At 59.4% G+C, this 19,576-nt stretch overlaps 9 protein-coding genes across 9 annotated transcripts; 2 read left to right on the forward strand and 7 right to left on the reverse strand.

The window, feature by feature from the left end:
- Positions 1 to 427: 427 nt before the first annotated feature.
- L226DRAFT_43767 (uncharacterized protein) lies at positions 428 to 1,600 on the reverse strand. The gene is made up of 3 exons (XM_067674779.1): positions 941 to 1,600; positions 572 to 876; positions 428 to 520 (listed from the first exon to the last, which is right to left on the reverse strand). Exons 1-2 carry the CDS (start codon positions 1,242 to 1,244, stop codon positions 584 to 586), a joined length of 597 nt encoding a protein of 198 aa, XP_067535959.1. The 5' UTR covers positions 1,245 to 1,600; the 3' UTR covers positions 428 to 520; positions 572 to 583.
- A 2,485-nt stretch (positions 1,601 to 4,085) lies between these two features.
- On the reverse strand, positions 4,086 to 4,793 carry L226DRAFT_559984 (uncharacterized protein; the record flags this gene model as incomplete). The annotated part of the gene is made up of 4 exons (XM_067683330.1): positions 4,086 to 4,171; positions 4,216 to 4,432; positions 4,547 to 4,678; positions 4,749 to 4,793. The coding sequence occupies 4 exons, from the start codon at positions 4,791 to 4,793 to the stop codon at positions 4,086 to 4,088; spliced, it is 480 nt and encodes a 159-aa protein (XP_067535960.1).
- Positions 4,794 to 4,825: 32 nt separating this feature from the next.
- On the reverse strand, positions 4,826 to 5,050 carry L226DRAFT_570427 (uncharacterized protein; the record flags this gene model as incomplete). The annotated part of the gene is made up of 2 exons (XM_067684436.1): positions 4,826 to 4,989; positions 5,044 to 5,050. The coding sequence occupies 2 exons, from the start codon at positions 5,048 to 5,050 to the stop codon at positions 4,826 to 4,828; spliced, it is 171 nt and encodes a 56-aa protein (XP_067535961.1).
- A 1,617-nt stretch (positions 5,051 to 6,667) lies between these two features.
- L226DRAFT_43801 (uncharacterized protein) lies at positions 6,668 to 7,505 on the reverse strand. Its single transcript, XM_067674782.1, has one exon. It carries the CDS (start codon positions 7,335 to 7,337, stop codon positions 6,741 to 6,743), a length of 597 nt encoding a protein of 198 aa, XP_067535962.1. The 5' UTR covers positions 7,338 to 7,505; the 3' UTR covers positions 6,668 to 6,740.
- Positions 7,506 to 8,403: 898 nt separating this feature from the next.
- L226DRAFT_534310 (uncharacterized protein) lies at positions 8,404 to 9,056 on the reverse strand. The gene has a single exon (XM_067680640.1). The coding sequence runs from the start codon at positions 9,039 to 9,041 to the stop codon at positions 8,865 to 8,867; it is 177 nt and encodes a 58-aa protein (XP_067535963.1). The 5' UTR covers positions 9,042 to 9,056; the 3' UTR covers positions 8,404 to 8,864.
- A 976-nt stretch (positions 9,057 to 10,032) lies between these two features.
- L226DRAFT_570428 (uncharacterized protein) lies at positions 10,033 to 11,594 on the forward strand (the record flags this gene model as incomplete). The annotated part of the gene is made up of 3 exons (XM_067684437.1): positions 10,033 to 11,299; positions 11,358 to 11,531; positions 11,584 to 11,594. The coding sequence occupies 3 exons, from the start codon at positions 10,033 to 10,035 to the stop codon at positions 11,592 to 11,594; spliced, it is 1,452 nt and encodes a 483-aa protein (XP_067535964.1).
- Positions 11,595 to 12,374: 780 nt separating this feature from the next.
- L226DRAFT_43817 (uncharacterized protein) lies at positions 12,375 to 13,478 on the reverse strand. The gene is made up of 2 exons (XM_067674788.1): positions 13,341 to 13,478; positions 12,375 to 13,269 (listed from the first exon to the last, which is right to left on the reverse strand). The coding sequence occupies exons 1-2, from the start codon at positions 13,367 to 13,369 to the stop codon at positions 12,711 to 12,713; spliced, it is 588 nt and encodes a 195-aa protein (XP_067535965.1). The 5' UTR covers positions 13,370 to 13,478; the 3' UTR covers positions 12,375 to 12,710.
- On the reverse strand, positions 13,479 to 13,890 carry L226DRAFT_43816 (uncharacterized protein). The gene has a single exon (XM_067674787.1). The coding sequence runs from the start codon at positions 13,846 to 13,848 to the stop codon at positions 13,588 to 13,590; it is 261 nt and encodes an 86-aa protein (XP_067535966.1). The 5' UTR covers positions 13,849 to 13,890; the 3' UTR covers positions 13,479 to 13,587.
- A 2,153-nt stretch (positions 13,891 to 16,043) lies between these two features.
- L226DRAFT_462067 (HD-domain/PDEase-like protein) lies at positions 16,044 to 19,022 on the forward strand (the record flags this gene model as incomplete). The annotated part of the gene is made up of 7 exons (XM_067675696.1): positions 16,044 to 16,165; positions 16,223 to 16,291; positions 16,345 to 16,520; positions 17,245 to 17,534; positions 17,595 to 17,897; positions 17,948 to 18,149; positions 18,208 to 19,022. 7 exons carry the CDS (start codon positions 16,044 to 16,046, stop codon positions 19,020 to 19,022), a joined length of 1,977 nt encoding a protein of 658 aa, XP_067535967.1.
- Positions 19,023 to 19,576: the final 554 nt, after the last annotated feature.

Genomic DNA, 19,576 nt, shown 5'->3' on the forward strand with positions numbered 1-19,576 from the left:
CGTGGACGTGGGCGACTGGTCGGTGTGGGGGGCCTGCTCCGAGCCTCGTCGGCTACCGATCGCGCCCTGCGTCGGAGTGTGGCCGCACCGAGTCTCCGAGTGCACGTTTCCACGCAGCTTGCAATTAATGATGCCATGCGATGCATCGACTTTTTAAAAAAGAGCGAGCATCCGATAGTCCGAGCGGGGACTGGGCTTCGGATGGTGCGCGTGCAGGCGACAGAGAGTTCGTAGCGCTAGTGCCCTGGGTCGGCGCCAGGGCTGGGAAGCCTGCGGTGGGTATCTGATACACGACACAGGACTCGTGTACGGCTGTCGGCATCTCAGACGCATCTTCAGTCTAAAAACCGGCGAGAACGCTCTCACACAAGCTCCAGCAAGATCCGACACTGAGGCTGAAGGCTAGAGACGATAGCTCACCGCGACACCAAGCTTCAGAACGTTCCACGCCGAATGCATGGATGCAGAACACCTGTCGCCTGTCCCAGAATTACCGGGAGCGATACGGGACAAGAACACGCTGGAAGGGCAGGTCAGTGCATGTATGGCAACGAAGGCGCCACGTACATACAAGTGCGCATTCTCAAGGCCCGCTCAGGCACCCAACCGAGATGTTGCGCGAGCGAAGATCTTGGGGCTCCTCTCCGGGAACCAAACCATTTGAGTGACCGACAGCATGTTTGACCTCTGACCGACCAACCTCCGGGAAAGCGCCTGGCTGAGACTCCATCTGCTTGACAATTGAGGATAGTTCACGCCTTGTGGCTAATTTGGAAAGGAGCCGCCCGCCCGGTACTGTCTCCGCATCCGTCGATTCTCGGATCTGCAGGACAAGTAAGGGTCGAAGACTCTGTGACACTTCATGCTGAAGAACGTCTGGGCGATCATCCTGGAGGTCACGATAACCGTGGTATGGAGATTCGGGGTGAAACAAGCTCACCGCCCACGACCCAACTGGGCCATACTCGCCAAGTTTTCCCGTCGACCGTCGGACTAGGAAAAGCAGCGAATCGCGCCGCGAAGCCTTGGCCATGCGCCCTAGCAGATACGCGTTGACACATCGTGGGTGGTGCAGAGGAAACGTAATAGCTGGTGTCCCGGCGTTCGAAGGTTCGGCCGCTCCTATGCGCCCCTTGTAGAAGCGAGCGTCCGCCACAACGCCCCAGGTGGTCGCGAATCCCACCCCAGTCCTGTCCTCGAGGCCCTCGCCAGCGGGCGCATGGTCCGCGCTGCAGATCAGCCATGTGAACGTGGGACCAAGTGGCGGTTCGGAAGGGTTGGAACTTGAAGGTTTGGCATGCGTGCCACCGGTGACACACCAGCGGGAAGTCCCGGGAAGCTTGCCCCGGCCCGTCGCGCAGCTGGAAGAACCCAACTGGCGCAGAGTCAAACCGCGAGGTGTAATGGCAGAAGATGGACCTTGTGCTAGGCCGGTGACACGAGCACGTTCACATCTTCCCCTGTCAAGGGGCACTGCACGTATCAGGCCTGAGGCGAGACCGGATGTCGTGGATGCGCATGCCTCATCAGCGCTAGTAGACAAGGTTTATCCTAGCATCCTTGACCAACTTTTTGACGGCCATCTTTCAGAAATATCATCCAGCTTGTCAGTCATGGACGTCTATACTTTGGCAGGAAACCCAAAGTTAGGAACGCACAAAAACACCATATATGGGACAAAGCGAACGAACCTGTTGCCGTTTTCCAAAGGACATTCACAGTGGCTCACTCTTCGCCACAAGTTAACTGATGATGCGCGCGAAGGACCGGCAGCTCCCACAATTTGCGCTGCTGGACGTGTATAGTATAATCCGGCGTGTCCGCCGGCCCTGCCCGGTGGTGATTCCGGCGAAGATACCTATAGCATGTGAAACGCATATACATAAGTATGTAACCCGCATCTGCACCGCGAACACGAGCAGAGTACACGATGATGTATCGTGCAACTCACCACCGACGACAACCCTGGTGTGCATTGCAGAGGCTGGGTGATGCTTGTCTGTCACCTGTACAAGTCTCGTTCTGCACAGTATCAACCGCACGGCCTGTGAAGTGAGGCTCCTATCTCGGCGTCCAGAGTAATGCCACGGGCGGTACTTGCACGATGACGGATGTCATCCCGAGGGCAGACGTCGAACGAGAGATGGAATGGAGGTCCGACACCGCCTGGAGGATCCTCGAGGCCTCCCCATCGCCCCGCGTCCCCAGCCACGTTGTTCCCGTCTCGACAGCAGACTAGGGGCCGGGGGTTCCCAGCGACAACTCGTCTCGATTTGATCCTCTACAGCGGCGGGTGAGTTCGCATCTTCATCTTCATCTTCCCGCTGCGGTCCCATATGCCTGTGCCATGACACCGACCCCCGGGTTGATGCGGGTGAAGGGGCCCTCCATGCGGGACGTAAACAGTTGACTCTGACATGCGCGACAGACAGGCTGAGTCTCAGTCTAAGGTTTGGAGGGTGCTGATCGGAAGGGGCATTAGCGCCTCGTGATGCGGGTATGGCAAAATACCGTCAACAGACCGCATTGATTACTATCCATTCCACCCCGTGATATCCGCGGTCAGGCTACGCGAGGCAGCGTTCAAAGGTGCGCCAGACGACAGGAAACACGCAGACGAACACGGCGCGGGTGCCAAGCGGAGCTGAGAGAGGGCCGAGGTGGACACAGAAGCGCGACGTCGTGGAAGTAGGGCCTGAGAGAGAACAGCTCTTCATTGAGAGGGAAGCTCGCGAGCGTTGGTCATGAACCCGGTTTATTTGACTCTGTTCGGGACAAGGTGTCAAGTCTATGAGGTAAGCCAGCCTTGGCCTTGCCTGAGCTCGCGGTCGCACCAGTGGCAGGGATGTCAAGACGGGAGTCTGGGCCGGGGTCGATGCGTCGACGCTTGCAGGATGCCATTGAACGACGTAGATTGAGCGGAAGTCTGCAACGGCGTTTGTCGTAAAAGGAGACATTAGCCGCGGCGAATTGAGCTTGCGGGTCCAAGAGGGCACCCGCACCGAGCGACTACTGGCCAGTGGCCAGCATCCCTCAGTGCGCACGGCGCACGGGTTCAATAAGCCAGACTTCGTTCAATGCTCCGTGCAGCCGGTCTAGGGGCCCTCAACGTACTCTCCTGACAGCCAGGGAGTATACTTGCATATGCGGATTCGCCGTCGCGTCTTCGCATAGTTCTGGTCCACTTTCTCCATGAGCAACTTTGAGCAAATCCGTTTGGCGCCAAATTGAACCTTACCGCCGGGCCCTCCTCCCCTGCTGTTGCGTGTCCCCAAAGCCCACGCCTGCGACCTCCCGTGTACCGTGTTGCGAGAAGCCTGCGTACCAAAGTCCAGGATCTAGACTCGCCATCCCGTACGCCGTCGTGGCACAGGCAGAATAAAGTTGGAAGTTCAGGAACGCATTCAATCCATGAATCACGAAATCGAAGCGCACCTCTCCACCACAATCCACAGCACCTCCCTTCGCTTCTCGACGGCCACCCCAAGGCCCATATATTTGCACGCAGCCCGCGGCCGCCTCAGCGCTCGCGGGGGGTTATCGCTGGACCGCCACGGTCCAGCATGAGAATCCCGCTGCAAGTGCCGCCTCGCTCGAAGCTCGTGGGCTGGTGGAGCCTCACAGGGCCTGGACGCCTCGTCCTGCGGTTCTTCGCCGGGCAACCTTCAAGATCCATCCGCAGCGGAAGAGAAGCTGGCGATTATGCACGCAACACGAACATATTATTGCTCGCACTCTGGGAAGTGCGTGCGATGCCGCCGGTCAGTGGTCCCCCCCCCCCCCACACCCTCGAAGCCCGGCACATGCTCGGAGAAGCGGGAGGGCAGCGGGAGGGTAGAACGCGGCAGAAGGTTCGTGGGCATGTGAGGGCCAGGCTGTGCTCGCTTTCTCAATAGCGCTAAATGCGGAACGGGAGGTTTCGATCCAGCATGGTGGGTCTCTCCCTCTGCATCGCATCGAGGGATGAATCGATGACATTGGGAGGGATCCCGCGTACGTCAGAAGCATGCCCGTGATACCAGGAAGACAGAGAAAACACGTACGAGCACTACATCTGCTCGCCGAACCCTCGCCCAGCCCAACGGTTACAGTGCGGGCTCATATGGCCTGCCCCCAGTACCACCGCCCTTGAATGCGTCTGCGAAGCCGTCCTGCAGTGCCCGTGAGAACGCTGTCCGCAATCGAAGTATGCAGAGCAGAAACGAAGACACATACCGGGTCCACCGAACCACAACCCAGCGAACCCGCCTCGGCGATCCCGGGTCACCGATCGCTGACCGCCGACCGGTTCGTAGCGCGCAGTCGTGCTCGACCGTGCTTTTCGCGCGCGCCACCTATGTAGTAGTACTGGCTTGGACTCGGATGGCGTCTCGGTCTGGCTCATATATCGTGCAGGCGCGCCGAGCAGCGGCCCAAGCACAATCATGAGCAGCTGCCAGTGTCGCCCCCGTAGCGCCAAGTAAGAGGGCCCGCGGCGTGAGCACGAGGTGACGAAGGTACAACGACCACCGGTACGCACGTACGTACACAGCAGACTCGGACATACCCGGAGCAGCATCCCACTGAACCACGGCTTCGCTTCTCCTTCGATCCAGCAGCACCGCAGGGTATGGTGTGGTTTACTGCCGTACCGCATGAACCCCGAAATGTGCTGTGTTATATAGCTCCGATCGAGGCCCTGGCGATGTACATATATATCTATCAGTCATTAGTGCACATTGCAGGTGACAGATCAGTCTAATTCTTACCTGACGGATCACCCCGCCCGGCCTGGCACGACGACCCGAGTGCATGGCGCACCGGCAGCGCCGACCGTGCAGCGTATTCACAACTCTTCACCGTCACGCGTCATGACGCCCACACGCCAGTTCCACATCCAGTGTCCGCCCCGGGCAAGCGTCGGCGTTTCCGACTTCGTTTCTGGCGTTGGCGGCTGGGGAGAGGTCGGTCCATCGGGAGGTCGGGCATTGAGCGGAGATACGCAGATGACTGTCCCGTCATGGGCAATCAGCACGCACCGTGCACTGCGCACGCCTTGCCCACAGCCCATGGCAGCCGGCCGAAGATCTAGAGAACACAGGCTCAGTACAGTATTCAGCACCTACGCCGGCATGATCCCCTGGCACCACCAGCCAGCTCCTAAATGCTAGTTTAACTTCACCAACGGAGCAGGGAGCAGGCCTTCCTACCGCGATTTGCAGCAGCCCGTGTGCGCCCCCGCAGATATGAACTACAGTACGTAGCTCACTGCGCCGGCCGACGGGTGCGTGGCGGAAGCGCGCTCCGAGTTCACATTCGCAAGGGTCCCCACAATAGCGTGCGAGGTCACGGTGGCTGCGCAACGGAGGACGCGAGATTCATTAATATTAATAGAGCCGGGAAGTAAGCATGGGGGCCCCGCCACACCGGCGACCGGGGTGACGGGTGTGCACAGTACTTGCTGGGCCTGGCACCTGGATGGAGGACTCCAGGTGACACGTAGACACGCAGTCACTAGTCGCGTACAAAGCAACCAGGCGCACGGCGCACGGACGCACGGACGCACGGACGCACGCCCACAACCCAAGCGTATCTCAGCCTTACTAGCTGCACGGGCTAGGAACGGCCCAGGCCACCCACGGCCCACCTGCTGAAGTGGAGCAGACAAGCATTCGCATCCGTCAGCAGGCGTTCAGGGAGGGAAGGGAAGGGAAAGCCTCCCGTGCCCCGGGCCCGGATGGCTCTCGTAAGGGCGACTCCGGAGAACGTGGATTGCGAGGGGTTCTGTGGTGATCGGGGTTGTCACATACATCATTGCCTGCGGCGCACGCACGCAAGGCTCGAGCACGCTAGTGAGGCGTGGTGGGCACGGAAGGCGCGGCGGTTGCGACGGCGCGGGAGCGTGCCCTGCATGTATGCGTTCCTGAATCTGGATCCCCTGTCACCGGGGGCCATGGCCAGTCGCCAGTCACCAATCACTGCCAGTCTCAGTCCGAGTGTGCGTACATAAGTATACTCAGATTTATGGTGTGTCGACGCTGCCGCTGCCATCTGACACTGTCAATGACAGTAAGTTCTGACGTTCCCGCTATCAGCTGGGAGACATCGCTGCGGGATAAGGCGACGGGGAATACCGACATGGTCATATGGCAGCGCCAGCGCGCGTGGGGTTTGGGTGCGGGTTCTCGACTTCGTTTGCCGGAGGATCCCACACTGCGAGCCCTGATGACGCACGACGGCGAACTTGGGTCACTGCCAGTGCATACGAATGTATGGCGGGGTCGCGGAAGAACCGATTGTGCGAGCAGGGACCTGGGTGCCATTGAGTCAGCACGAGAACGTCCGGTCCATGGGGGGAAGAACGAGAGGGACCACTACTCAAGTACTCACGTCTGAGTACATACTGAATACAGTGACTCCAGCGAGTGACAGTGGATATCCGGAGCTTGCCGCGGCGGCTGTGTAGGCAAGGTCGATGGTCTCGAGACCAGCCTCCAGGTCCGGTCACCGTCGCCTCTCGAGCCAAGGTGGCCGGAAGGACGGGAACACCATTCAGGCAGAACCAGAACGGTCTCTCGCTTGAAACACAATCAACATCCTAATTCTCTCGCTTAGGCCAGTTTGGCACCTTGACTCGTGTCTATCTGGCAGACGGGTGAGCACTCGCGATGCGTGAAACAGGAAGAAGCGGGAATAATACATGTTACATACGGCTCCAGTTGAGTTCGAGGGCGCATACAGGTTGAGTTGCTGCAGTCACCTCAGGGCTCCTCCGAACGGCCTCCGAACGCTCGAGTCAGAACGCAACGTGGACGGACCAGTACGCTGAGCTTCCGGGACCAAATATGCATCCTCAGGGATCCATCGGTACCGCCGTCTGCATGGGCTCCTGCCGCCACTCTGCCGCAGCAGCCCCCATCAGATTCAGAGTTCCGGCTTGATTTAGAGCTCTGATAAACCTTCCTGCGGGTCCCAGCGACACTGGCAGCTGGCAGCGAGCGTCGCCAGAAGCGCACGCTGCAAGGGACAACCGCGACAAAGCCTATCCTGGGAACACGGCGAGGTGTCAAACCGCCGCCTCGCGAGAAGCCTCTGTTGCTGCGCTTCGCGCCTTCCGTGTTCTCCATTTCTCTTCTGTCTTCTGTGAATTCCGTGGACCCTGACAGTTCACATGCAGCCGATGGCGCTGAGGGAGTCCCCCCCCCCGCACCAAGACCACCCAACGGGCCGCCCGGACCACATATACGCTCAATCGCAGCGGCGGCGGCAGCTATGGTGACTAGATGGACATCCATGATGCAGGAGCTGGGTTGCACACCCGCTCCAGTCAGAAGCTCGAAGCTCAAACAAAAAATCATCCACGTACACCCGCCAACGCCAAAGCCGACAGAGCGCGCACACGCATTCAGTCATCTATCACGCCGACCCTGCAGCGCGGCCGTTCATATGCATATGCGAGCGCTTCTCGCGCCATCCGCCGGGGCTTCTCCCTTGGTTCTGTGGGAGAGAGAGAGAGCGCACGGCGGGTTCTCGCGCCTGGCTCGGATAATAGGAGAAATATGGAGGCCCCTGGACCGCACCAGGATGCTGGAAACTGCAGGGAGCGTAGCACGGATGGGTGAAGCGAGTCATAGCGGCAATGTGGAACGGGAGCACATGCGGCCGAGCGCGCTTGTGCCGGGGCATTATTATCCTCAAGGTGTTGGTTGCGTACATACGACATCGGTGACCCGACGACGCGAAATAAAGACGGGGACGCTCGCGCAGGTGCACCGGTGACCGGTCGACGAGGAGAGCACTGTAGTGGGCATGGACGATGACGATGGAGATTGCACACTGCAGACGAGACGGGTAACCAGTACTGTTTGGAGACTAGCATGCAGCAGCCGATGCCAAACCGATCTGCCAGAGCCTGCGGGCTGAATCCATGATGTCATCCAGCCGCCGCGCCGTCCCATCGCTTGTTGCATTCGCATGTTTCATCCCCATCCTCACGGCAGTCTAAGAAAGCCCGAAGGAGTATGAACTCGAGGGAGAAGACTAGTGCTGCTCGGCGACCGGAGGAGGATGAAGATCATCCCGGTCCACCCCGTCACGTTCACGTTTCACGTTCAGAGCAGACTCCCCAACTCCCAACTCCGAGCGGCCGCAGATCGCGCCGTCTGTAGCCTCCTGCTGTGCACGCCTAGGAAGGCCTCGGAGCAGTGTATGTGCGTGCGTGCGGCATTTAGTGCACGGCGCACGGCCAAGGTGACGCTTCGCGTTCAATGAACGTGCGCGGTCTGCTCGCGGACGAGGGGCCCACGCCTTCAATGAGAGAAGGTGAAGGCAGAATGAGAGGCCGCACCTCGAACTCGAACTCGAACGCGAACACGAACACGACCGCAAAGCTCTCGATTCGACTCGCACGCCGGGAGTCCGAGCCGGCGGCAGGGCGCGGGACGCATCGACGTCCGCCGGTGAGGCGAGATGGGAGAAGCCTGGCAGCTGGGTGGCCGATGGGGGCTGCGAACATGCGATGGACGAATGCTTGTTCGGCAGCGGTGCACGTCAGGAGGCTGTAGGTGGGGGGCCTGTAACTCGGACGTGTACGTTGCTGGGGTGCGCTAGGGCTTGCTTCAAGACGCCGTTGTCGCCGGCTCGGGAGCAATCTCGCTGTGTACGTAGAACAGGTTGGGAAACCACAGTGTTACGTAGTAAACCGACGCGGGAGCCGAGAGAAGATCGCAGGTCCAGGGCACATGCCGAGTCGTCGAGCTGGAAGAAACTCGGGCGGGGAAGGAGAGCACCGTCGGGTGGCTGACTCGGAGCGGACGTCTGGACGGGAACCGCGAGAGAGTGCACTGTGCCGTAATGTCGGCGAGGGCTAGGACTCGGGCGGTGGTTTACTGGCGTGTGTATCGCGTCGGTGTCTGTTGGCGGTGTTGTTGTGACGAGCGCAGTGTATTCCTGACACACAACAGAAAACGCAGCAGGCCGAGCGTGAGCGCAAAGATTCCCACGACGCCCCCGACGCGGCTGATGGACAGCGTGGGAAGGCGCCACACCGACACCGATCGCATATTACGTAATTGTTGTTATGGGCGCCAGTGGTGTGCCTCCGGCCTGACGCTGACCGCCAACGTCCTTTGACCATAAGCAGGAGAGGTGAGCAGCGCGTCTCGTCCGGAAGCCGGTGCGCGATGAGGTGCAGAACAAGCTAGTGCGCGCGCTATTGAGCCTCTATTTTCACTCAGGAGACAGGTCTGGAAGGCATCGTGTCTGGGACAATACACAGCGCCGGGCAAAAGATGCTGGATAGGCAAGGAGCTTGGAACGATTCTCGCTGGCGATCGAAGAGATGAAAGGGCCTCGGCGGCTCGTCTGCGGGCTGCGATCCCACAACGAACGTTCGGCACAAAGGATTTGTGCCGCGTGCCGCGTGTGCTTGGTGCGTGCGCGAAGGAGGGAAGTGGGGGCGTTCTGAGCGAGCTTGATAGCGGAAGCGGGCCTGGGTGCCGCGAGCTGGAGAGGGGAGAGAGAGAGAGAGCTGAGAAGCGTCGGAGGCGTGGAGGAGACGGAGGAGGGAGGAGGCCGGTGCAGAGTCGTAACGCCGGCCGGAGTGGCGGGGAGGGGACGCAGCGACGACTGGCGTTCCTGGGAGATCTGTCGTCGGACGGAGGAGATCTGAGAGGGTTCGGGCGGGGCGTGTACGTACTGCGCGAATTGGCCAGGATCTGGTGCGTAACATTTGCCACAAGCACGCGGATCGCTCTAAGAAGCCTTCCCGATATAGCAGGAGGGGGGGTGGAGGGCCGGGGTACGAAGGAGGAGGGATTAAGAAAGAAGATGGGCAGGGCCAAGGCAGGGGAGGAAGGCGGATCTGGCTGGGACGCTGGGATGTGCTGCAGAAGGCTCGTCTCGCTGGTCGACTGCGAAATATTAGATATTTCGCTGGGATCGCACCGGCTGATTGGGGACATATACAAGGAATCCCGCCTGCCTGCTGCCCCCTCCTCCCCACGTCTGTCCCTCCTCTTAATTCGCCGGTCATCGCCTTCCATCATCGTCCCCATGTCCGCCATTGCCGCCCACTACGCCAACGCCCTCGACCGCCGCTACCCCGACCCCGCCGCCCACTACGACCCCGCCGCCTTCTTCTCCTACTCCCAGCCCTCCCTCAACGCCGTCACCGCCAATGCCCACGCCCCCGCCCTCGACCCCTCCTACGCCCTGACCGCCCCCGCCGGCCCATCCTACGTCTGGGACACCCACGAGCCCGTCCAATCACCGTCCTACTCGACGTCATCTTCCTCGTCTCTTTCCGCGAACCCCCCCGGCCCGTCTTCCCTCCACAGCTATCCCTCCGAGTACTCTTCCCACCGTCCCCTCCTTCCACCCCGCCACCCACAACACTTCCCCGTCCCCTCGGCTTCGTCCGCAACAGCACCCGCCCTCCCGTCCCCGACCTCCCGCCCGTCCTACCTCTCCGGCGCCCGTTCCTACTCGTCCCTCGCCGCCGCCGCCGCCGCAGCCAACGTCTCTCCCTCTGCATCCCCCAGCCTTCCCTCCCGCCTCCACAATGCGCAATGGGACGAGTCCGCCCTGTACACTATCGAGCCCTCCGAGCCCACAAGCCCCCCTCCCGCCTCTCCCTCGTCCACTCCCGCCACTCCACCAATCAAGGAGGAGGACCCAGACTCCTTCATCATCGAGGTCAATGTCCCTGCCGACCAGCCCACCGCGTCCCCCATGCCCGAGGTCCCTTTACGCGCCACCCACGCCCCTCCAAAAATGCGCAAGATGATGTACTCCTTCCGTCTCGAGAACTTCGCCATGCATGACGGCATCCGTTCCGCAGCAACTCAACCCGGCCCCGGCGGCATCGAGGTTGGCCCTCTCAAGCAGAAACCCGTCCTCCTTGAGTGGCAAGTCGAGCTCAACGAGCCCCTCGTCCCTCAAGACGACGTCTTCCAATACGCCGCTGCCGCGTCAGCAACAAAGACGTCCTCTCGTACGTCAGACCTCCTCCGTCCCCATTCCCCACCATCCCCAAGGTCGAGCTCAAGGGCCGTATACGACTCCACGAGCTCCCCGTCTCCCTCTATCAGCCTCGACTACCCGACCACGGTCGACAACGACTCTTGGGACGCAAGCTCTTCCGGATACGGCTCCGTCACCGACCCCAGTTCCGGCACGACCTCCGGCATGGGCGGTAGCCCCACGTTCTCCTCAGTCATGACTCCTGCGCAGTCTCTCGCGTGGAACCTGCGCTATTCAGAGTCCGAGATGGGTTTGGAGGCCTCGTCCTACCGCAGACAAGGCTCCGTCCAGAGCTCACGTACGTATTTCCTCCTTTTCCCGCGCATACATGGGGTTGAAGGGGCGGTCCCATGCAGTATCGCGCGTGTCCCAGGCGCACGGACAGTACGTGTTCGGTGGGAGCTCCAAGCCGGCATACCCGCAAGCTTCGCAGTACGGCCACGACTCTTCTGGCTTCTCTAGGGCGAATGCCGTGGGGAACCGTTACGCGGACGTGTACGCGTCCTCGACGTCAGCATCCGGCTGGTATAGTGAGTGTGCCATCTTAGCTTCGCCTCCTCGTGTTTCTGATGTCACTCGTAGGATCGTCTTGATCCTGCCCCAGTATGTATCTTCGCTTCGGTGACCATGTGACCCCGCGCATATACACGGACGGTTCCCGTCCAACGCTCGACGCTACGCGACGTCTGGTAACCACGTCGCCAAGATAGCGTCTGGAGCGCTGCATACCACGATGTCCGACGCCCGCCACTACATCTCTCGCCTGCTTCAGCTCGTCGCTCCCGCATACGTCCACAGGCCCTTCTCGCACGCACCTCACGCCCGCCCCGCACGTCCTTTACGACGCCCACGCGCATCTACCCTCCCAGCATCGGTCTTGTATATCTGTATTACCTCTTACTTCTTGGTGTCTATGTCGGTGTCGGGAGAACGGACCACGGATTCTAGGCATACACTCACGCGTACCATATACCTGCACGAACATTGCTGCTCATCGTACACACATACATACATCTCGCATCATCATGCTTGCTCTCTCCTCCCCCGCATATAGTCTTGGGTCTTGGCACCGTCGCTTGTGTTCGCTCTTCGCGCTGTCTGTGTACTACTTATCGTCGTTGCTCCGCTGGCAGTTGGGCCAGGCGGCTCGCGCGTTTGTACTCCCGTTCTCCTTGCTCTCTCAGTCTTGCTCTAGATATCCGACGTCGTCGTGCTGATCATGATATCCCCCCCTTGCTTCTCGCTGCATACCCTGTAATCTCCGCAATACCATTGACATGTCGTTACGCATGGCTGAATTGCTGATGACTTGAGGACTCCGAGTCTGCACGTTGGGTCTTCCGCATGCGTGTGTGTGTGCGGTCTCATGGACTCGGAGTCCCTGCTGTGCGTGCTGCCATGATGCTCTTCGATTGTATCACTTGTAGTTGTACTACTTGGTAGCTGTGCCGTCGCTGAGTGTATGCTGCAGCTGCATTTAGTATCGTACTGTTACCACCGTATTGTTACTCTGTTCGTTGTGCGCGTGCACCGTGTGCTATTCCGTAGATAGCAGTACGTACGTCTCACCCTAAGCTCGTAATGGACTATGAAACCACCCTGCAGCCATGCCCCGAATACATAGACTATACATATACATAAGTGCAGTATGGTCATGGCATTGCAGCAGCCAGCATCTATGCCAATTTGAGCGATGATCCCACATGCAATTACTGGCCACCTCCCTCGTTGAAGAGTGCACGGACATGTGTACGGTGTACGTACGAGCACAGTATACCAGGCTTGAACGTCCGATGAAACCTCGTTATTTTTATTTGGAAACGTTGAGAGTCGGCCCGAGCCTCGTGCACAGTGGGTAGTACGTGCGCACGCGGGACAGAGTTGACCGGTCGCTGTTGGACGCTGGATGTTGGACAGCGATGCGCTCTACATTGATTGCAGACGTCTCTCGCCGTGCCAGCCGCGGACCTGGGAGTACTAGTGGCCGGAGCGAGTGCCGCCAGTACTTGGGCAGGTCGAAGGTTCGGGATGCGGTAAGCAGGTATACCCGGGCGACTGAACCTAAACTGTAACTGTAACTGTATCTGTGAAAATGCACTTGCGAGGGCGAGAGGAAGCCGGGGTCGCGGAGCTGGGGAAATTTGCTGCTGAAATTTGCTGGAAGGACGGAAAGACGGGCGTGGATGCGCGTGCCGAGTGCCGGAGTTCTGAAGTAATGCAGTGAGCCCGTCGCTCATCCTCATCGCATCGATTCGATTCCTCTTGAGTCTATAATAACGAGGAGTGGGGAGCGGGTAAGGGAACCCTGTAATTAGCAAGTACTGGCCGGCGGGACGTACATGCTGAACGAACGCACGCACGCACGCATTGCAGTACGTGTAGGATATTTTGAACTTCATGGACTGCCCATATGCATGTGCTCCCGCTGCGGTGGATGTTCGATCGGATACCCGGCGGCGCGTGCGCCAGGACTCCCTCCTCGGGATCGTCGTGCTTGTAGTACGTGCGCCGCGAAAAGCACCGACCCTGTGGACGTACGTGCTCGATGCCCATATGCACGCACTGGGTGTGCTGCCCCGTTATCCATTATCCATTATCCATTATCCCACAGTGTTCGTGTTCGATCGGATACCCGGGCGGGCGCAGTGGTGGCGGCGCGTGCGTCAGAAGACGGAGTCGACGGATCGTCGTCCTTGCGAAATAACTGTGCTCAGCTGTACGTGCGTGGGTCTGTGCGTGCTGGGCGTGATCGATCGGACTAGTGCTCGGAGAGAGGAGAACCGTGAGCCTCACTGGCACGCCAGGCCACCAGTGCGTTGTTGCCCAGGACTCAGGAGGGGCGGACATAACACGGGACAGCCCGTGCACGGTGCGCAAGCCAGTGACATGATGTCCCGGGGGGGGGGGGGGGGGGGGGGGGGGGGGGGGGGGCAGAGGGGTGCAGAGTGGGCCCGCGGTATGAACTGGCCGCGCGCGGCGAGGCTTGTGAAATCCTGCTGGCTCCTGCACGGTGGCTCTATCCTGCACGACGGCTCTTGGAAAGGAGGATTAGGCTCTGATTAGCGGTTTTGCCGGCGTACTGTGTCTCCTGCCTACTGCAGCCGACTTGCGACTTTGGGGCAAAACGTCTGAGCCGTGAGGTCTTGAACGTGGATTACTTACCCTCGGCCGGGCTGCTTTGGTCCCGCTTCCCGCTTCCCGCTTCTCGCTTCTCGAGGGACTCGGAGGGCTGAGCGTCGAACTCAATCTTTGTACGTACGAGGCGCTGCCGGGCACCATGCTCGCCACGGGGAGTTTCTCGCAGCTCTATCGATCCGGAGGGCGGGTGCAGAGGACTGTATCTGAGCATCATGAGAACCTGTTGCTGGCAAATTGACAGAACTTACTGGCTGGAGGCTGCGCGTCCGATCCGAGCAGCGCAGACACCGACACACGCGCTCCTCGGACGTGTCAGGCTCGATGTCAAGACCACCATTATCATGATGATGATGGAGCATGCAAATGACGGCCGAGCGCTCAGGCCTCAGGTAGGTATGGGGGGACACGGAAGGAAACGTACGTGAGGGAGGATGAGCCGTAGGTTGAGATACGTGTGCGTTGGTGCGACGTACTGTGGCTTGTGCGCGCGTTGATCAGAGTTTGAGATACCATCGGTCGTACGTGCGTGTGCGTGAGTGCCCTGGGCATACGGCACTTGCGCACGATGTCAGGCAGAAGCCGTTGGACAGGAGGCTTGGAAGACGAGAGAGCTGCTGGCGGCAAGCAGGGCCGGCGGGAGAAGAGCAATCAGTAGAGATAGAGTTCGGATAGCGCGCATGAGCGGGAACTGAAGCCCTCGCGGGTTTGTGTCTTCGGTGCGATCGACACATACGGATCCGGAAGGGCCGGGTGCACTTGTGCGCCGGATATAGCGGGTGCGTGCGCCGTCGGACTTTTGAACAGTTTGCGGGGGCTGGGATGTCAAGATATAGAAAGAGATGGTTACGATGAGGTTTGCGTGAAGTAGTACGACGCGGAGATTAGGAGAATCGAGGAACACGACGAGTGGTGCCCGTGCGTACTAGATGAAGAACCGTCCGGTGTTCATCATGTCCCGCTATAGCGACTCGTCTACGGGAAGGGGCGTTCCATTGGAAGTCGTATATGAGCTGTGAGGATGGATGGCCTTCGCGAAGGCACGAGTGGCGCGAGCGTATGTACCCAGCAGCACGGTAGAACTCTAGCGCGAACGCGGTTGCAGAAGAAAATGATCTTCAGGAGCCCTTCTATGAAGTGTTCCTGTCCAGCGTGAGGCCCACGTACGCGATAACCATCGTATGGCCAAGGATCGGCGCTAATGCAGATCTCTCAGCTCCGCGAGAGCATCGATCGCCCCACGGCCGCTCGCGGAGATGACAAGGAACTAACCCCGCACAACGCTGCCTGCAATCATTTTGCGCATCGTGAAATCTTCGTGCGTGACTCGCGTTTCTCATATTGACCACGCTGAACGCCCCTTTTGAGCATGAAGGAGCTCCGGGAGTCGTCAAAGGCCAGTCGGCGGACACGGTGGGCGTATCTCCGACGTATACCAACGGAGACGTACGCACCGGTGCCACCGCTAGCAGCTGCCGCCACAATGTTGGGCTTCTTCGCAATGAACCCGGAGGAGACATGTGGCGACACGCCCTTGTCACTGGAATGGTTAGTCGGGAAACTCGTACCGGGTGCGACAGACCAGTTCCGTAATATCGTGCCAGTGTTTCTCGATAGTTGTGGTGAAGATGAGAGACATCCGGAGTCTGGCCTGGGCGAGTGGTCGTGGTCAAAGACAGGCTTCAAGTTCCCGGACGAGACGGTGGCGGAACGGTGATGGCACGCGCGCTTGCGATTAGGGTTTGGCGGAGCGCCCGGAGACTGGCCACGTGGTACGGATCGCACAGTCACTGCCAGTGCCCAGAGCTCTCACACGCTCAGCTGCTCGTCCTCAACTGCCCCCGCTCATCCTCCCAAGCTCGTCCTCCCCGTCCTCCTCCTCCCCACGCTCCCCACTCTCTCCTGACATGAACGACAACATGGGTCGTCGCCGCAGTGTTGACGTTGGCGGGCTCGCGCTCGCCCTCAGCGACGAGGGACGTGGACACGGTTGGGGAGGCTGGGAGGAAACAGACTGCGGTGAAACCAGGTGCGTGACATGTTCTGACGGGAGAAGCCCCCTCCAACATGCCTGGGACGCTATCAGGTATGCGGAGGTCTTGATAGATGTTCGTCTGCACACCGAGACGATCGTCAGCCAGGAAGGCGAGCATGTGTACGTCTTCTCGCTGCAATCGACCATTTGCCATGCTTACCAGCCGGCGATAGACCGTCCTTTGTCGACATGGACCAGGGAACCCGGGAGCGTCTCATACATTCCCTCAGCTCGTGGCACTTTGAGCCCCACAAACTCCCCGAGGAAGAGATTATCGCGTGCTCGTACATCCTCTTCGAGGCGCTCTATCGAATAGAGCATTTGTACGAGACCGTCGCCGTTCCATTGAGTGAGTCTTGTCTTGTCTTTCCGTTCCCTTCATCATCTCTGCACGCTAGTCGTGTGCGGTTTACGGTTCTGCCCAAAGTATATGGTTCATGTGCACCCCGCCAACGTGCTTTTCCTCTCCGCGCCCTTGGGATAGCCACTTTTCCAGGCTTTGGTTTGCGAGCGGGCATTCTCCTCTGTTCTACAGCCCCCACGTTGTTTGGACGTAACTATGTCTCAGGTCGGGGATGCTGGGTATCCACAAGAAGTGCCTTGCACGCATGGTGAGGCTGGAGCTCGACGGATTGACATGTCAGCCCCCCCAGACAATGAGAGCGTCTGCTCCGAGCAGGTACCCGCTGTCTTGGTCTGTCTCGTCCTCAAGCCGGGACGGTTACTTCACCGTACAGACCCAGCGGCCTTTGAGCAGAAGGGAAGCAATCACATCGAGGGGAGGGGTACTGTACTCATGAGGCGGTATCTCAGTGCAGTTCACCGCTCACTGCCAAGACGTCCAGCAGATGGCGTCATGCTTGAGCAGGGGCGATACGCAATAGTTGCGCATGTCGATTGCAGCGCGTGTGCGTGGAGATGGTTCTTCTATTGAGGGCACGGCAACGTGCATCCAAAGTTTCGCCGTCCCCATGGCTGTCCTGACTGAGAAACTCTGAAACTCGATCGAGAATTTGATTGCGCGTTTGGCGATCTGCTTAGGACCGTTCACATACTGACAGCCTCTTCTCCAGGTTGTCTGGCAGCGTTCTTGCAACATCTGAGGCAACTCTATCGACAAGGGAACTCCTATCATAACTTCCTGCACGCGCTCGATGTCTTCCAGGCGGTGTATTTCTTCCTGTACTCGTCAGGCGTGGTCCCCTCCGTCACCATTTTGCTGGAAGGCGGCCGAACATGGGAACGAAATCAGGATGAATGCGATCCGCTTGTGTCTTGCCTCACACATGAGGACCTCTTCGCGCTATATATTGCTGCAGTTGGGCACGATGTGGGCCACCCTGGTCTCACGAATGCATTCATGGTACGGTCCGGCGATGTAATCACACCATGCTTCTTGCTCACACTGCTTGCTCCCATATAGCGGAATGCGAAGACACCCCTTGCCGTGGTCTACGATGACAAGTCTGTGCTGGAACAGATGCACTATTCGCTCATCATGCAGATAATGCGGCATAACAACTTGGGCTTCTTGCTCGATCGATTGCCTTCTGGCTCGTCATTTCGCAAGCTGCTTCTTGGTGCTGTTCTCGCTACCGACATGGGAGTTCACTTCGACTTCATGTCCGAATTCCGGAGCCTGGTCTCCGGAGCCGACTTCCCGGAGCTGAAGAGACGCATACTCGTGTGTCAAGCCCTCATTAAGTGCGCGGACATCAGCAACCCGGTGAGTTTAGTCAGAAGGTGTTAACGTCGTGTGTTCTAACGTGATCACAGAGCCGCCCATATCTGGTCTCGCAACACTGGGCAGCAGCGCTCGAGGCGGAGTGGAGCAGCCAGCTGCTATTGGAGAAGCATCTCCAGCTTCCTCCATCTGTGAAACCGTCAGATAGTCGCGTCGGCGAGGCGAATTGTCAGATATGGTTCAACACAACGTTCGTGCGCCCGCTGTTCGAGCTTGTCGCTCAAGGGATACCATGTAGGTGACCGGTTCTGTATGTATCGTGCGTCGACGCCGCTGACGTGGTGCCTGGCAGCTATGCAACAGTTCGCACAACAGACCCGGGAAAACCTCGCCTTGTGGGAGAGTCGCGCTGTTGAGCTCGCGGCGGAGCAAGAGGTGTCTCCGGCAGTGCCAGGTACCCCGTTAGTCTGGCCGTCGCAAGCCCCGAATGACTTCTTGACTGCGTTTCCACCGGCTCTCCCCGAGTCCTTCCGTATGCTTGAGGAGTCGCTCTATCCCCCGTGCTACCACCCTCTTCACCATCGCTTCTCGAGCGCTGAGCCGAGCACGTCCTCGTCCTCGTCGAAGTCCTCGACACCCAGTCAGTATGAGAGCTGCGAGTCGTCCTTGCCATCCCCTGTGTTCTCCCCGGTCCTGGAGCCCACCGCTGTGCCCATGTCACCAACGACTGCGGCGTTGCCCCCACGCCTGGAGCTGTCCAACCTCACCCATCCGCACTCTCGAGCACCCAGTGTCGCGTCCATTGCGCCCTCGGCCTCGTCAGGCAGCGTGTTCAGCATCACGAATGAGGCGACCGCCGCGATACGCGCCGCATACAAGGCCAGCGTGCGCAAGAAGAAAAGCTTCCACCGTTCGTCGTGGAACCCTTCCCCTACATCGTTCGCGAGTCTCTCCCCCGTCACCCCACCACCACTGCACTCGGCGCCACCATCGCAGCTGGGTCGGAGTCCGGTGTCTCCCGCAGGTAACGCCGATAGCCCGCTCAGCCTCAGCGTCGGCTCGCCAAGCACCGGCACGCTCACCCCCAGCCCCCTCACTCCGGAGTCGAGCCCAGGCACGGCGCGCCCTGTGCTGCTCAAAACGACGCTCGTATCTGCGTCGTCATAGCGGCTGTGGTTCCGGCTGCCACCGCGACGCTCGCCATGCCCGTGTGCCTTTACTGCATGACTGCATGAAATGATGATGACATATGGCACTGCACGCTGCTGTATTATGTGTACCACAACGTATGTATGTATCTGAGTCTTGTCGGCTTATTATCTCTGGCTGTCTCCCCTGCTGCTCTCGCATCCATCCGCTTATTCGTACCCCGTTCACTGGTCGTTGTTGTTCTCATGGGATCCTTCACTTCCGATACTGTGGCCCGGCCTCTTTCCCTGCCTCTCACCCCCTTCATCCCCTCCGCGATCCTCGTCGCTTGAGGCTGGGCGTATCCAGTATCATTAAGCTTGTCGTCGTTGGTTCATCTTACACTCCATCTTCGTCCCCGATCTCCCCTCATCTCCTCCCTCCCCTCCCCCCGCGTGTCCTCTTCAATGTCTGTCCGACATCATCTTCACCCTTCGCCCTTCTTCCCCACCTCCCGCGCGCGCGGTAGACATTGGTCTTACGGTAGCATTCGTCTTGCATGTTGTTGCAATTGTGGTTTCGTGGCTCAAAAT

The sequence above is a fragment of the Lentinus tigrinus genome, assembly GCF_003813185.1.
Source record: "Lentinus tigrinus ALCF2SS1-7 unplaced genomic scaffold L226scaffold_10, whole genome shotgun sequence".
Classification (NCBI taxonomy): domain Eukaryota; kingdom Fungi; phylum Basidiomycota; class Agaricomycetes; order Polyporales; family Polyporaceae; genus Lentinus; species Lentinus tigrinus.